The 16,151-nt window shown below is 49.5% G+C and overlaps 1 protein-coding gene across 1 annotated transcript; it reads right to left on the minus strand.

Moving 5' to 3' along the window:
- Window positions 1–249: 249 nt before the first annotated feature.
- On the minus strand, window positions 250–15,869 carry LOC146335254 (solute carrier family 2, facilitated glucose transporter member 5-like). Its single transcript, XM_084822115.1, has 11 exons — window positions 15,777–15,869; window positions 14,481–14,641; window positions 12,862–12,986; window positions 11,283–11,435; window positions 11,075–11,200; window positions 8,069–8,256; window positions 7,108–7,218; window positions 4,858–4,959; window positions 3,397–3,472; window positions 2,669–2,796; window positions 250–643 (listed from the first exon to the last, which is right to left on the minus strand). The coding sequence occupies exons 1-11, from the start codon at window positions 15,852–15,854 to the stop codon at window positions 404–406; spliced, it is 1,488 nt and encodes a 495-aa protein (XP_084678241.1). The 5' UTR covers window positions 15,855–15,869; the 3' UTR covers window positions 250–403.
- Between the last annotated feature and the right edge of the window lie 282 nt (window positions 15,870–16,151).

The raw sequence follows: 16,151 nt of genomic DNA on the forward strand, positions 1-16,151 counted from the left end.
GACTATACCGCAGTGCCACCTAGAGGATATGTAGCAGTAAAGCAGGAAAGGAAACGGCCCTCATGAAACGCTCAGATCTCAGTTCTGCGACGAAACCCAAAGTAGACGCAGCAGATTAACAGCCTCATGTAGAAAAGAGAGCGAAGAACATTCCAGGAAATTCTTCTAGTCTCGTATATTACCTAGATAGGCAGGGAAAAAATATGGAGTCTTTGCAAACTCTGTATTAGAGAGCACAGAGGCCATTTCAAAGATTCAACTCTATAATTACGTGCGTGCTTTATGGTTTAAATCTTAAAATGCAAAGAAGGAGAGTAGAAAATTCTTAACAGAGAGAAGGGGGCTGGAAGAGAACCCGCTGTCACCCCTGTGTCAAGAGAGCCAAGGCATTTGAAGAGTGGCGTTAGTATATGGTGGATCTCCGTTTTTTCCTTCTGACCGCGTGATGCATGGAGTGCCTCCTTGTGTTCCCTTTGACGTTCCTCGCCTGGACGTGGATCCTCCTAGCCACGTGGGCTGACATGAGCTTCCTGATTTCCAGAAAATTCCTGCCCTTAGTTTCTGGGATCACCTTGAAGATAAAAATAAAGCTTCCTATGCAGAGAGGCCAGAACAGGAGGAAACTGTAGGACCCAATACGTGTCTGGAGATTGAAACAAAAAAGAAAAAGAGAAGAAAAAAGCCAGGAGAAAGAGACAGACGTGAGCATAATGCAGAACATTATTTATTTATCACATGTATATCAACATAAGAACATCAGAAGAGCCCTGCGGGATCAGACCCAGGGCCCCTCTAGTCCAGCATTCTGTTCACACAGTGGCCGACCAGCTGCCCACGGGAAACCCACAAGCAGGACATGTGTCCAAGAGCACCCTCCCGCCCATGTTCCCCAGCAACTGGTGTACTTAGGCTTACTGCCTCTGATACTGGAGGTGGCATATAGACATCAGGACTAGTAGCCCTTGATAGCGTTCTCCTCCATGATTTTGTCCAATCCCCTTTTAAAGCCATCCACGTTGGTGTCCATCACTACTTCTTGTGGGAGCGAATGCCACAGTTTAACTCTGTGCTGTGTTAGGAAGTCCTTCCTGTGATCTGTCCTGAATCTCCCACCATTCAGCTTCATGGAATGACCCCCTTGGGTCCTAGTATGATGAGAGAGGGGGGAAATGTCTCCCTGTCCACTTTCTCCACACCATGCACAGTTTTGTACACCTCCATTGTGTCTCCCCTCACTCGCCTTTTTTCTAAGCTAAACAGTCCCAGACATTTGGACCCTTTCCTCATAGGAGAATTGCTCCAGGCCCTTCGTCATTTTAGTTTCCCTTTTCTGCACTTTTCCCAACTCTACAATAACCTTTAGGTGCGGTGACCAGAACTGTACACAGTATTCCAAGTGTAGTTGCACCATAGATTAGTATAAGGGCAGTTGGCAATTTCATTTTCAATTCCCTTTCTAATTATACCTGCCATATCCTCCTAGGTGAGGGGTGGGATCCTCAGGCCCGGGGGGAAAAAGCCAACCTTCCTGAGGCCCCACCTCTTCCCCTGACCACACCCCCTTCCCCTGACCACACCCTCTTCCCCATACCACTCCTCATTTGGGGGTTTCCTAGCCGTTGTGCAGTTACCCCCAGTCTAAAAGGTTGAAAGTCCTCTCCTAAAGTGGTGTTACTGGCTTTAAAAGCTTCAAGCTAAAATATGCTGGCCTTTTTGGTAAGGTGGCCCCGCCCCTTTGCCTGTGGCCCCGCCCACCACTGGAATGTGACCCTGCCCCCAAAGATTCTTAAATAGAACTCGACTCTCGAGCTGAAAGCGGTTCAGCAGCACTGCTGAGGAGGCTCTGAGCACACAGATTCCGCAAGAGCTCTTCTAGACTGGGGTGGATGCAGGTCCAGGTTTGAGTCCCACATCCACTAGCAGCAGGTGAAGCCAAAAGACGGTGATTTGACCAAGGCAATGCAGTAGCTTTTACTGCCTCCCGGGGGTTTAAAGCCCGTTCTACCCAGTACCCCAGGGTTCCCCAACCTTTCTGGGTCAGTGGGAACTTTGAGAGTGTCATGGGTGCTCTCACAAAATGGCTGCCCATTCATAAATGCTTGCCCATTTGTAAAATGGCTGCCATGCTGAACATGGCTGGTCAGTCACAAAACACTAATTTCCCAGAAGGCAAAGCGGTGAGACCAGAAGAACAGTAGCTTACCCACAAGAACCTAAGTACAAGGCAGAGGTGAGGGTCTGAGCTCCAAAACACAAACCCACGCTTTTGAACCTAAATAAAGGTGGCACTGGAGGGCTTTGCAGCATCCCAACACCCCAAACAACAACAACAACAACTTATTATTACTATAGAGAGCCAGTGTGGTGTTGTGGTTAGAGTGTTGGACTAGAAGTCAGGAGATCTGGGTTCTAGCCCCCACTTGGCCATGAAGCTCATTGGGTAACTTTGGGCCAGTCACTGACTCTCAGCCTCACCTACCTCACAGGGCTGTTGGGAGGATAAAATGGAGAGTGAGAGGATCATGTAAGCCTCTGTGGGTTCCTTGCAAGAGGAAAAAAGGTGGGATGTAATTGTAATAGAGAACTAAAGTTATCTGAGGGCAGTTGGAGAAAAGCTGGCTTTATTTTACTGACTCAGAACCACCTGCTCCCCACCAAAATCACTCACTTCTATCTGAAGGAATATCACCCCTGTCAGGAAGTTTAGGAGCCAATGCACAAATCCCCCCAGCACGAAACCTGTGGACCGGGATGACTGAAGAAACAGTTCTGCTATTATCACGTTGGGTACCGGACCTGGGTGAGAGAAGAGGATGCAAGGCGTTGAATGCCGGTTTTCATTGACTCACTAAGGGTGCAATCCTAGGCATGTTTAGGCAGGGAAAAAAATCCTACAATTCCCAGCATTCCCCAGCCAGCAATTCTTGGAATGCCGGGAGTTGTGGGATTTTTTGTTTCCTACCTAAGCATGCCTAGAATTATGCGCTATATTATCCATCACATTTGTACCTCACCCTTTCTCCAAGAAGCCCTGTACATCAGGGGTGGGGAACCTCTTTCAGTCCGGGGGCTGAATTCCATTTTGGAGTTGCTCTCGGGGGCTGCATTCTAGGGGTGGGTGTGGCCAAAGGCAAAAGGGGCGGAGCCAAAAATACTGGCATGTGTTAGCTTAACACTCTTTACTGCTGGTAACTACAACACAGGAGAGGCATTTCAACCTCTTGAAAGGGGGGGGAAACTGCACAAAAGCCAAAAAACCACCAAACAAGCAGTGGTTGGGGGAGAGGGAGCGGGGCCAGGGCAAGGGGGCACGGTCACATGGGGAACCCCAGGAGGGCAGACGAGGACCCGAGCCCAAAGTTCATCTCCCCTGCTGTACATCTTCTCAGTGCTTACCTGGCCCGGCGACATGTCCAATGAGGAAGACAAAGAGAAAAGATGAGCTGACGTAAGACATCCATGAGATGGTGGTCTGTTGGAGAAAGTTGGCGGTGCTTCGGTCATGCACGAATGGGTGGCCAGGTGCCCTTTATATTAAGGGCTGCATTTGGCATCTCTGATCCCAGTGTGGTTGGAGCACAGAATGCCACAGATGCCATGAAACACTGGGAGATGAGTCATACATAGACAAATATGCAGTGGGTCTGATTTCGGTGGGGCTGTGATTCCATTCCGATTTTCAGCCAGAACCAGCCAGAACTCTAAAGGAGCGATCCAAGGTGCTGAACCCTATCCCCAGAGTTGGTTCAGCACCTTGGATAGCCACCAGCCTCCATGGCAAATATGTGGCATGTGGCGGCAATAGCCAAATTTTGCATGAAATGTCTCTTAACAGGAAACTACATTCCTTTCTACTCATCCACTGGAATCATTCCCACAAAATCCAAGTCAATTTTAAATTCCAAAGAATATCTCCTCTCATATATTTGCTGGCTGTGGATAAACCAACAGGAAAGGCATCTTGCGTTTCAAAATGCCACAGTTCCAAAGTATGGCAGTGTAGTGGAGTGGTTAGAGTGTTGGACTGGGACTTGGGACATCCGGGTTCTAGTCCCCACTTGGCCATGAAGCTCACTGGGGGACTTTGGGACAGTCCCTGACTCCCAGCCTCACCTACCTCATAGGGTTGTTGTGACAATAAAATGGAGGTGAGGGGGGCTAGGTGAGTCACCTTAGGTTGCTTGCAAGAGGCAAAAGGCAGGATAGAAATGTAATAAAATAAATAAAAATCCTTTAAAAAGATCCATCACAGTGTGGATGGATTAAAATCAAGGAAATTTAAATAAATTGTTTTGATTTAAAAAAAAAAAAAATACCTTGGGATTTTTTTAGCCCACCTTGGTCAGTCAAGCCTACGGCCAATTTTTCAGTTGGTTTGTGGGTGCTGCTATTCAGCACAGGTTGGGAATGGCGCTGGGGTAGAGGAGGATGCTTAATCACCAGGGCTGGCCTCAAGGGTGGGCATAGTTCAGCACTTGCCAAGGGCCCACACCTTAGCAGGGGCCCACTGGCAAGAGCCCCCTGGACTTGCTCCTCCTCTTCCCCATGGCAACCTTCCATGCTCACCTGCCTCTCGCTCTGGCCCAGACAAGGGTGGTGGTGAGGAGGAAGAGGAGATGTCATGGCCTCCTTACTCCCTCGCTCTTTGCCTCTCAAGCAAGCAAGCAGTAGCAATGATGAGGAAGAGGAGGAGGAGCAACAGCAGCCAGGGGTCCTGGTGCTGAGAAGGTCGACTCATGGAGGGAGGGAGCCCACAAAGAGTGACTTGGCCTAGGCCCCTCAAAAACCTTGAGCCGGCACGGCTTAATGGCAGCCCGGCTTTACATTACACCATGCTTCGAGTGTTGTGTTACCAACCTGCAGTTCAAGTGTCATGGTTAACAGGACGCAGAGGATGCTGCAAAACCCAAAGCCAATGAGAATGAGAATTCTCCGGCCTACGATATCGATCAAATAAACCTAGAGGATATAAAATCAGAGGAGAGAGAGAGTTTTGTTGTGTGTCAGTGAGTGGACTAAAGAAAACGAGGCATCATGAACCAGTGAGCTGTAGTGGGTCAAGCAGGGATGCAGAACCTCACACCTGGGGGCCAAAACTGGCCACTGGGATTCCCCAGTTGGCCACGCCCCCTTCCCCTTCCCTCCAACCACTGGTTGTGGTGGACACTTCGATGAAGATGTCAACCCAGTGGGTGGTGGCTGTAAAAAAGGCAAACTCCGTGTTAGGCATAATTAGAAAAGGAACTGAGAATAAAACTGCCAATATGATACTGACTTTGTACAAGTCTATGGTGTGACCACACTGGGAATACTGTGTACAGTTCTGGTCACCGCACCTAAAAACAGATATTGTAGAGCTGGAAAAAGTGCAGAATAGGGCCACTAAAATGATCCAGGGGCTGGAGCATCTCCCCTGTGAGGAATGGTTACAACAGCTGGGATTGTTTAGCATGGGGAAACGGGGAGCGAGGGAAGACATAGAGGTGTACAAAATGATGCCTGGTTTGGAGAATGTGGATAGGGAGATAATTTTCTTCCTCTCTCATAACACTAGAATCCAGTGGGGTCATCCCAGGAAGCTGGTTGGTGGAAGATTCAGAACAGATGAAAGAAAAGACTTCTTCACACAGCACATTGTGAAATTGTGGAATTCGCTACCACAAGATGTCGCAATGGCCACCAATTTGGATAGCTTTAAAAGGGGGTTAGACAAATTCGTGGAGGAGAAGGGTATCAAGGGCGACTAGTCCTGATGGCTCTGTGCTACCTCCAGTATCGGAGGCAGTGTGCCTATGTACCCCAGTTGCTGGGGAACATGGGCAGGATGGTGGTTTTGGACACATGTCCTGCTTGTGGGTTTCCCGTGGGCAGCTGGTTGGCCGCTGTGTGAACAGGATGTGGGACTCGATGGACCCTGGGTCTGATCCAGCGGGGCTCTTCTTAGTTCTTAAGATCGCGGGCTGTTTCCCAGCTTTTGTGCAGTTTTCCCCGCATTGTCAAAGGTTGAAATTACTATCCTACATTACTGGCAGGAAGAGCTTTAAGCTAGAATACGCTGGCATTCTTAGGATTTGGGGTTCACCTCCTTTTGCCTTCGGCCCTCCCCACCGTTGCTATGCGGCCCCCGGAAGTGGCTCCTGATGAAAGCGGTTCTGCAGCCTTGGGATAGAGTGTTGGATTTAGACCTGGGTTCAATCCCTGCTTAGTATGGAATTGGTTAGTTGATTTGGGGGAGAAGCGCTACCTCTTGGTTCAACCTTATGGAGTTCTTGGGACTATGAAATGGGAATGGAGAAAGGCAGCACTGGCACCTTCCTGAGTGTCTTGGAAGACAGGGTGGAATGGAAATGGAAACGAATCAAAGCTGCAGTTATTAGGTGGTGAGGGCTGGTCTGTGATAACATCACATGAAGAAATCATTCAAATCCAGCCCTATAGGGCCTCCTGTGAAGAATACAGAGGGCCCAGTGGCATGTTACATTATTGGCACTTTTTAAAAGTTGGCCACTTTTAATTTGAAGAGAAAGCAGGCATGGGACACCCCCCCTGCCCATTCTGAGTAAAGGGCCCATGCCATCGTCCTTCTGAAATCACACACCCCTCCCCAAGAAGACATATCCTGCTTTTTGCCCTTGACGGTTCCCCATTGACTGCAGACAGGTCCTTCGGGGACAGTCAGCTGCCGAGAGGGGTGGAGAGGCAGGATATTTTTGGCAGGAATTGGTATGGGCGAAGACTGAGACTGGAAACATGCTCTGGATTGTGGCCCTGCAGTAGCATTTTCCTCAAAATGAAAGTGGCCAGTTTATGCATGCTTCAAAAACCAAAGTAAACATTACATGTGGTTTGGACCTCAGAGGTCCCTTGCCAAAGCAGAATTCCTTGAGGATTCTTTGAGGGAAGTCAGCTATCAGCTATCTCCACTATTGATTATATTTCTTAGGTGCCTTTCTCAAAAAAGGCTCCAGGCACCTTACAACAAAGTTAGGATGTACAAAGCTGGGATCATGCCAGCTAAAACAGCATGGAGACCAATATGGAGGTCTCTAGTGAAAATATGCCTTTTGAACAAACTGAAACTTGGAGACAGAGGTGGGAGAAACTTACAACAACAATCAGTGTGAGAACAACGGAAATGCTTGAGACCACACTGATGTATCGAGCCTCTTCCTTGCTTAGATACATAGTGCTGTAGATTTTCTCTCCATAATAGTACACCTGAAAGCAGATCACAGCAACCAATATAATTACTTCATGGAAGAAGCTACTAGGGACTACTAGTTTTAGGGGAAATGTAGAATGTTACACTAAACCCTGGATGTCAGCTCCCGTTAATCTAGAACAGGGGTGCAGAACCTCTTTAATCTCGAGGGCCGAATTCCATTTCAGAGAAGCTTTCAGGGGCCGCATTCCAGTAGTGGGTGGGGCTGAAGGCAAAAGGGGGTATGGCCAAAGGCAAAGGGCCAAAATGCCAAAAAATGCCAGCATATTGTAGCTGAAAGCTCTCCCTGCCAGTAACTAAGACTTAGGAGAGGCATTTCAATTTTTTAGACTGCAGGGAATGTACAAAAACCAGGAAACCACCAAATGAATGTGGTTGTGGGTCAGGAAAAGGGGACATGGCCATGTGGGGAACCTTAGAGGGCCAGTTCTGGCTCCCAGAGATTCTACACTCCTGATCTAGAAAGCTGTCACTTTCTGGAAAATGCTCTTGCTTTTTTCTCTCCTATATACAATTCCAAATTCTTTAAGTCCCTCTGATTCAGACACCCCATTTTCCTCCCTGCCCCCACAAGATAGGCCTTATTTTGGTAACAAAAAAAGAGGGTATGATTTTGGGGAAGGAGCTCAGCTCTGAGGCCAAACTGGAGGCCATCTTCGCTCTCCATCTTCGAATGGACCAGGAAAATCGAGGGAACGTTTCAGGCCAGATTGAAATGAAACCCTTCATGGCGATGGGAACAATCGCAGAGCTGTTGCAGCCACTGAACGGAGTTGACACTGCTCCGTTTTGTTTCCTGCCAGAGCTTGGTGAGTAGGACTGTCAGAGCCGGTTGCCTTTGCTTACCGCGTTGACACCTGTGAGCTGCTGGCCGCCCATCAAGACAATGACGGAGAGGACTTGCCACCGTAGGCCTCGATAGAATAGCAGCTTAAGTCCGTTCATTTCCTTTTCTGCCTTCTCAAAGAGGTGCTCCTCGTAGAGCTCTTGAATCTCAAGGTCCACGTCTTCCTGGCATCTCAGCTTCTTCAACGCTGGATGGAAGGAGAGGAAGAAAAGATTTACGGTGGGGGCAGGTTTTGTCTTCTTCCAGCATAGGCTTTTAAGGTGTCACAGACACACAGCCTGAAAGGTGGATCAGTCTCTGTTCCAAGTTTTGGGAGCCTCTAGAATAGGGGTATTGGAGGAATATGTCTGAGGGGTGAAGTTTGCTGGGCTTTCAGCACCTCATCCCCCCCCCCCCGGACTTCTGCTCGCTTACCAGTGAGCTGGCCTGACACTCGACCTGCATCGCATCAGGCCAGCTCATGGGATATCCAGGGTTCCCCCCCCCCATCAATAGAAAGTTGTGCAAATTGCGGCCATAATTTGCTTAATTTGCACAAATTGCGGGTAATTTGCACAAAATATGCAAATTGCACCTGCAATTTGTGCAACTTTCTCTTGACAAGCTCCCCACCCTACTCTAGAGCAAGAATAGCTGCACTCAATGAAAGAAAGGAAGAGAAGAGACAGATATCTTCAGGATAGAAGGTATCTTCTTCACACAGCACATAGGTAAACTATGGAATTCACTACCACAAGATGTTGTGATAGCCACCAATTTGGATGGCTTTAAAAGCAGATTGGACAAATCTGGAGGAGAAGGCTGTCACTGGCTACTAGTCCTGATGGCTGTATGCTACCTCCAGGATCAGAGGCAGTATGCCTATGTACACCATTTGCTGGGGAACATGGGCAGGAGGGTGATGTTGCACTCATGTCCTGCTTGCGGGTTTCCTGTGGGCAGCTGGTTGGCCACTGCGTGAACAGAATGCTGGACTAGATGGACCCTTGGTCTGATTCAGCACGACTCTTCATATGTTCTTATGAACACAAATGACACAATGCAATTTGAGGCTATTGGCTGTTCTTAGAGATGTACAGATTGTGTAAAATCCATTCCATCTGTGTTTGATGAATTGTCAGGCACCTTTTGTTCTGTTGTCCACCACTGACAGAATCGGATTTGTTTCTGTTTCTGAATTTGTGCAAATTCATGCTTGCAATAATGTGCAAATTCCCCCCAAATGCACATTTTCATGCTTTAGCCTATGGGGGGAATGCATATTTTTCTACAATGAAATTTAACAAAATTCAGGAAAGTTAGAAAAATGGTCCACAAGTCTGTTGAATCCTTCCAATAGGGGAAAACTGGTCCAGTGCGGAATCCACAGATCAGATTCATGAAAATCCGAACTCTGTTGTGGATTTCTTTGACATCCCTAGCTATTCTGCAGGTGCATCTACTTTAATTTTTTCAGATGATAATCAAAACTACCTTCCACACTATCTCAGGGAAAGGGGTCCTAGGATAAGCCCCCCTTCAGCAGGTCACCCTACCTGGAAGAGGTGGGAAATACAAACATCTTTCATACTATCTGTGCAAAGGAGAAATGGTAACATTCTAGGAATAGTGGGCCTTTTCATTTCCTTGGCAAATGCCCAAGGTTACCACCCTCAGGAATGGGTCTTGGGGCAGGCAGTGTAGTCCCCTTCATATGTTACAGGAGTGGGGTGGTAATTGTCTCTCTGTTGCTCCTACGCTGCACGACTCTATGACTACACAATATAGACTGGTGGAAATCTCGGAACAGTAACATAGGGATAACAATAATTATCTGGCAATGTTAGGTCATGTGAGAAAGGCCAGTGATTGGATCACTTTCCACTCTGTGCATGTCCTGCTAGGGCTGAATCAGACCCAGTGTTAGGGCAAATTACAGGGCCATCCAAAAGGCAGGGCAAGAACCCTGGCAAATTATCAGTCAAAAGGATTTCAGTCCAGTATGTGATCAGATTAAGGTAGGAGTGGTCAAGACACAAGCAAAGATCAAAGCACAGCGAAGCAGTCAGATACAATACACAGTCCAGAAGCAGAGTGAATCAGGAGTCCAAGGGTTGGTAGCACACTGGTTCAATCAGAAGGCGCAGTCAGAGATACAAGGTACTGGAGCTAGTAGAACAATATTGTTCCAGCACTGGCTTGGCTGAAATGGAAGGCTTATATAGCCAGAGCTTCCTGCGCCCCACCCAGGGCTCAGCTGCAGTGCGTTACAGGCCCTCTGGCAAAAGTTCTACTTGAGAGAAGGGCCTTGCTCTTGAGGAGTCTTTTCCTCTTGAGGAGCCTTCCTTTGGAATTGAGCATTCCTTCTCAAAGGAGCCCTACTGGGCCACCTCTTGAGGTGACGACACTCTCGGGGGCGAGGTGGTTGCTCATTCTCTGTCTCAGAGGCAGAACTCCCCTCCTCCTGTGGGGATAGAACTGTGGTCCTCTCCCCTACCAGGCTCTCTCAGATCTCCTGCCATGGGCGGCTCTCTGGCATTGCCTGGGAGCTCTAAGCTCTGAGGAGGAGGATTCCTCCAGCGGGGGCATGACACTGGGTGTGTGAAATTACTTCAGCCTGAGGGGTTATGACAGGTATGTAAGTTGTCCACATGGTGCACAAGGTAGGGGTGCAAAACCTCAGGTCTGGGGGAGAAACCCATCCTGCTGCAGTTCCTCATGCAGCCACACCCCTTTCTCTTGGCTCCACCCCCTTTCCCCCAACCACCAATGGTTTGGTAATTTCCCAGCTCTTGTGCAATTTCTCCCCATCCTAAATAGTTGAAATGCTTCTCCTTAGTTACCAGCAGCAACAGCTTTATGCTGAAATATGCTGGCATTTTTGGTCCTGCCCCTTTTGTCCTTGGCCCTGCCCACCACTGGATTGTGGTCCCCAAAAGCTTCTCCAAAATGGAATTTGGCCCTCTGGCTGGAAGAGTTCCAACACCCTTGCCCTGAGGCCTCTGTGCAGTTCAGGGCCATTTTACCTTGCCTCGCTTTCTCTTCATCCTTCCTCTGGATCAGAAGATACCTGGGACTTTCCGGGAAGGAAGGCAACACGATGATTTGGAACACTGCCAGGAATCCGGTCAGGCTCAGCAATATTGGCCAGTCTGTGCAAGAAGATGGAGTTACGGACTGTGATGAAACACAACTGATTTGCTATGGCCTGGAGGAAGCATCTCCCAGATTTACCTTTCTTGGTTCCCAGGAGTTCCTGAAGGCCAAGGACCTGAGACGTGAGGACTCCAACGGCGACAAAGACCAGGGACAGTGACATGATGGCCCCCCTCAGGCTTTTGGGGGCCATCTCTGCGAGGTACATTGGGACAACACAGGAGAATATGCCTGGTCAGACAGTGAACGAAGGGATCATTACCAGCACGCATGCAACACAGGCGGGAGTGCTCAAACATGCCTCTCCGTGGAATGCGGGAGGCCCTGGTGCATGAAGACGGGAAACTAATCCTCATCCCAGGACATTTTCTGTGGAGTTCTGAAGGGGGCCATTCTGTCAGGGCTGGCGTCAAAGGTAGGCATGGTGGGGCACCTGCCAAGGGCCCACCCCCCAGCAGGGGCCCACTGACAAGAGCCCCCTGGTGGTGTTCCTCCTCTTCATCATTCCAACCTGCTTGTTCCCCTGCCTCTCGCTCTGGCCCAGAAAAGGGTGGTGGTGAGAGGAGCAGCAGCAGATGCCACGGCCTAGTCGCTCCCTGGCTCTCTGCCTGTCAAGACAGCAAGCAGCAGCACTGATGGGAAAGAGGATGAGGAGGAAGAGCCGCTGGTGACAACGGCGGAGAGAAGGCAGACTCAGTGAGGGAGGGGCCCCATGGAGGGGGTTTTGCCCAAGGGACCTCCAAACCCAGGAATAATCAGTTGGATCAGGAAGACCAGCATCTCTTCTCGATCATCCCAGAGTGCAGGACACGGAATAATGGGCTCAAGTTACAGGAAGCCAGATTCCAGCTGAACATCAGGAAAAACGTCCTGACTGTTAGAGCAATGCGACAATGGAACCAGTTACCTAGGGAGGTGGGGGGCTCTCCCACACTGGAGGCGTTCAAGACGAGGCTGGACAGCCACCTGTCAGGGATGCTCTGACTTGGATTCTTGCATTGAGCAGGGGTTGGACTCGATGGCCTTGAAGGCCCCTTCCAACCCTACTATGCTATGATTCTATGACCAGCAGTGGAAGCAGACTTTTATACTGAGTCTGAACCTGTTGGCCAGGAGCCCTTTGAGCCATTAGCCCCCCAAACTAGGTCCCCCAGAGACAGACCCTCCCAAAGACTGAGGGACTCCCCTGTTACACCAGCGACCTCGTGCTACCCAGTGCTTGCTCACCAGGGTCAGCAGTGCACAAGACGGGAGCTGAATGAGAGGCGCCACTCTACTAGGCCCCACTGCTGAAGAGCTACGCTGCTGTTCCACTTAAGAGGATGGCTTGCCTCTTCAGTAGCCGGAGCTGCAGTAGCAAAGATTTCAAAACAAAGCTGCAGCTTCTCCTTTGTGTGAGCACACATCACTTTTGTGGACAGCAGTGCCTGGCCTCAGCTTCCCCGCTCAGTGACTGAACGTGTGAGCAAAGAGAGAGAGCACCTCTGAGAATGTGCAGAGGCTTGGTCTCTTTACCGCTTGGGTAGCCACGGGCATCTAGTATTACAAGGCAAAGCTTCCAGGTTGACAGGCATGATTAATTTATGGCAGATTGTACTCACAGTGCATTACTGTTTGAAACAAAAATCAAACCACTACATCCAGGAACACTTCTTACCTGAACATATTCCACTGATCAAGCGTGAAAAGATGGTGTATTCATAGGCATGCACCATGGTGGAACATCCCATGAGGATAGAAGAGATAATGGCCAAAAGGTTATTTAGCAGCAAGGCACCTTTCCTGAAAAGATAGAGAAAAGGGGTATTGAGGATACAGGGTGCCCATGAAGGTACAGTAGCATCAGAAGAGCAGGTGAGGGAGAGGAGCCATGGATCGCTCCCAGTGGAAGCTGGGTCTCGGGTAGTTGGCTCAGGTCGACTCAGCCTTCCATCCTTCCGAGGATAAATGAGTACCCAGCTTGCTGGGGGAAAGGTAGTCATGACTGGGGAAGGCAATGGCAAACCACCCCGCTATAGTCTGCCATGAAAACGCCAGCGTAAGTGGCGTCCCTCTAGGGGTCAGCAATGTCCCGGTGCATGCACAGGAGGAACCTTTCCTCTCCTTTCCTCATCTTTTTGTGGACAACTGATTTTGCTACTTATGGGAACTAAGCTAGGCAGTGAAGCTCCAGCTGCCCAACCCTCAGGGGCTGTTCGCAAATCACGGAGACATTCAGTGGTAAATCGTGGGTTAATTAATTAGCACATGATTTGCAGGGACACTTCTGGTTTCTCCAAACAAGCTACAAACGCCCCCTTCATAGGTTGTTAGCATGGTGCCCAAACCTGGACATTTTGGGTTATTCATGGGTTAAACAACTCCAAGTTAACCTAAGAACAAATTGTAGGTTAACTTTGGGTTGTTTAACCCATGAACAACCCAAAGTGTCCAGGTTCACACTAACAACCTATGAATGGGGCATTTGTGAGTTGTTCTTTAAAAGTGGAAGTGCCAGGCACATGGGAAGCAGTGCCCAGAGTATGGGTTGAGTATGGGTTGTTGTTGAATCATGGGTTGTCATTACATGTGAACCTGCACTATGATTTAACTATGGGTTGTTAACCACGAACAACCCAGAGTTCACAACACAACAAACCATGGTTCTCTTCCTGGGTTGTTTGCGGTTAACAACCCACAGTTAAACCATAGTGTAGGATTTACATGTACCGACAACCCACAATTCAACAACCTATAGTATGGGGTGTTGTTATGTGTGATCCAGGTCTGCCCCCGGTAACCCCATAATGTCTACTAAAAGATACAGTCGATATGACATCATCAACTTTGCCTCTTTCACAAGCCCATTGGCATTGATTGAATGCTGCTGGCAGTGGGAGGGGAAACCCTTAAGGCAGGGCTGGAAAACTTCATAGGGTCCAGAGGACATTTTCCCACTCTTGAAAACCACCACAGGCCACACATACACACACCATGGAAATTGCAGCCTACTTTAATGCATTATCGCATGCCCAGAAAGCCCAAGGGAGTGCAAATTTGCATCAAAACAAGGCCCATGCTCCCCATGTTTAAAGTGAAAATGCAGCTTTTTTGCTGGTGCCGCCTCCATGCCTCCAAAACCTGTTGGTGGCAACTTGGAAATGACACTATTCATTTTTAAAAGATGTTACTGGAGAGATGCTGCCTAGAGGCAGTCATACTTCACTCCGCCTTTTGTAGGGCCTATTTAGGCCCTCAGACAGGGAGTTTGCCAGCTGCCATATTATCTCGATATACCTGCCACATTTATCCACCATGGGGCTAACCAAAAGGGACCCAATGAGGCCTCCGAGCGAGAAGATGGCAATGGTCAAGCTGTACAGGAGGTTGAGAAAGTTGGCTTCGATGTTGACCTTCTTCCTCTGTCGATAGGTGTTGTTGTAAAAGTCTTGTATGAGCTACGAGAGAAGCACACGGCAAGCGGACACCAGGTCACTGTCAAGCGTGGATCGTCCTTCCCCTTTGCAATCAACACCACAAGAGACAATGCTTCAGGCTAGTACGACTTTATTTTGCTAGAGCCTAGTCTCTCTACGATTCCAGGAAAACTCTCAGGCTGCCCCCAGGCTCTGAACAACTAATCAACATTCTCTAAGCAGAGGAGACGAACCAGAGGGGGAGAAAGTTGCCAGCCATTTGGGGTATGAACCTCCGGGCCAAGCTAGCTTTGCAGCGATGCCCCTCCCTTAGGGTGGCTCCCTCCTACGTTGGCTTCCACGAGTGGCTATCCGGGCGGAGCGTCTGAGCCCTGCCCCTAACATTTCCCACTTTGCTTTGCGACGCGCCATAGCGTCTCTCAAGTCAGGCGTCTCTTCCTCCTCCTCCTCATCGGAAATTTGCATTCTCATGGTGGAGGGAGGGGGAGGGACTCAGCCTGGGCCATCTGTTGGTCAAGGTCTTGGGAGGGCTCTCATCCAGCATTTGGGCTCACTAGGGAAGGTCCCTACCCTGGCCTCTGATCTAGCTGCTGCTCCAACTCTGATTCGGAATCGGAGCTGTCAGACATCTCAAGGGGCTTAGACTCATCTCGGACAGTCGCCAACCCAGTGCAAACTTCACAGGGGAGCTGCAGCTGGAATCCTGGCTGCCCAGCATGTGTATCTGTATGATACATGTGTAATGGTGTAGTGGAGCTGGGGCGCACAGGGTTGAAGCCCCAATACTTTTTTATTAGCAGGGACACTGATGTCCTCTGCCACACTGCCCCCTCCCCCGACTTCCCTGTTCCCTCCAAGCTTAGCTGCAATCCTCACAGGAGCTGGAGGGACGTGAATTTTCCCAGCAGTAATAGATTGTTCCCTGTTATAATGCAAAGTTAAAAAAGAGGGCCCATTTGCTCAGGGCAGGCACCCACAGTGGGTACTGCCAGCACACACACGGACACGCACGCGTGCGCACACACGCGCGGGGCACTGTGGCTGCCCACGTGTCCTGTCTGGTGGCGCTGGACCTGCTCAGGACCTTCCCTGGGCAAAGCATGTGCTCACGCATGAAGCTTTGAATAAGCCAGTCCGCAGCGCAGCGCAATCTTACCGCAGCTGGATGGTTGACCACCCAGAGGTTATAACCGTATTGGAGAGAGGACCCCAAGGAAGTTGTCACAGTTACCATGACAAGTGGTCGTGTCAGCGCCTGTCGGAAGGGATGGTAAACACAGTGGCTGGTGTTTCCTTTTTTTAATTAATAGTTTATTGAACACATTTGCAAGCAGTACCGGCTCCTGGTTTTGGAGGGCTGTTGGGCAAGGCCCCCGCCATAGGCCCCCTCCCACAGTGAGTCTCCTTTCTCTCTGCCCTTTGTCACCAGGTCGTAATGCTCCTCCTCCTCTTTCTCATCATTGCTACCACTTCCTTGCTTGACAGGCAGAGTGAACAAGATGGTTGCAGTGGTGGAGGAGCAAGTCCAGGG

Source organism: Heloderma suspectum, chromosome 15 (genome assembly GCF_057233095.1).
Source record: "Heloderma suspectum isolate Gila_16-S chromosome 15, 16-S_ref, whole genome shotgun sequence".
In the NCBI taxonomy this organism is placed as follows: domain Eukaryota; kingdom Metazoa; phylum Chordata; class Lepidosauria; order Squamata; family Helodermatidae; genus Heloderma; species Heloderma suspectum.

Bases quoted from the DNA above. Each gene is read 5' to 3' on its own strand.
- LOC146335254 (XM_084822115.1), bottom strand. From the start codon at position 15,854: ATGGTAACTGTGACAACTTCCTTGGGGTCCTCTCTCCAATACGGTTAT. The intron at 14,642-15,776 runs GTAAGATTGCGC...CTTCTCTCGTAG, and splicing joins TGGTCAACCATCCAGCTGCG to CTCATACAAGACTTTTACAA. The intron at 11,201-11,282 runs GTAAATCTGGGA...CTTCTTGCACAG, and splicing joins ACTCCTGGGAACCAAGAAAG to ACTGGCCAATATTGCTGAGC.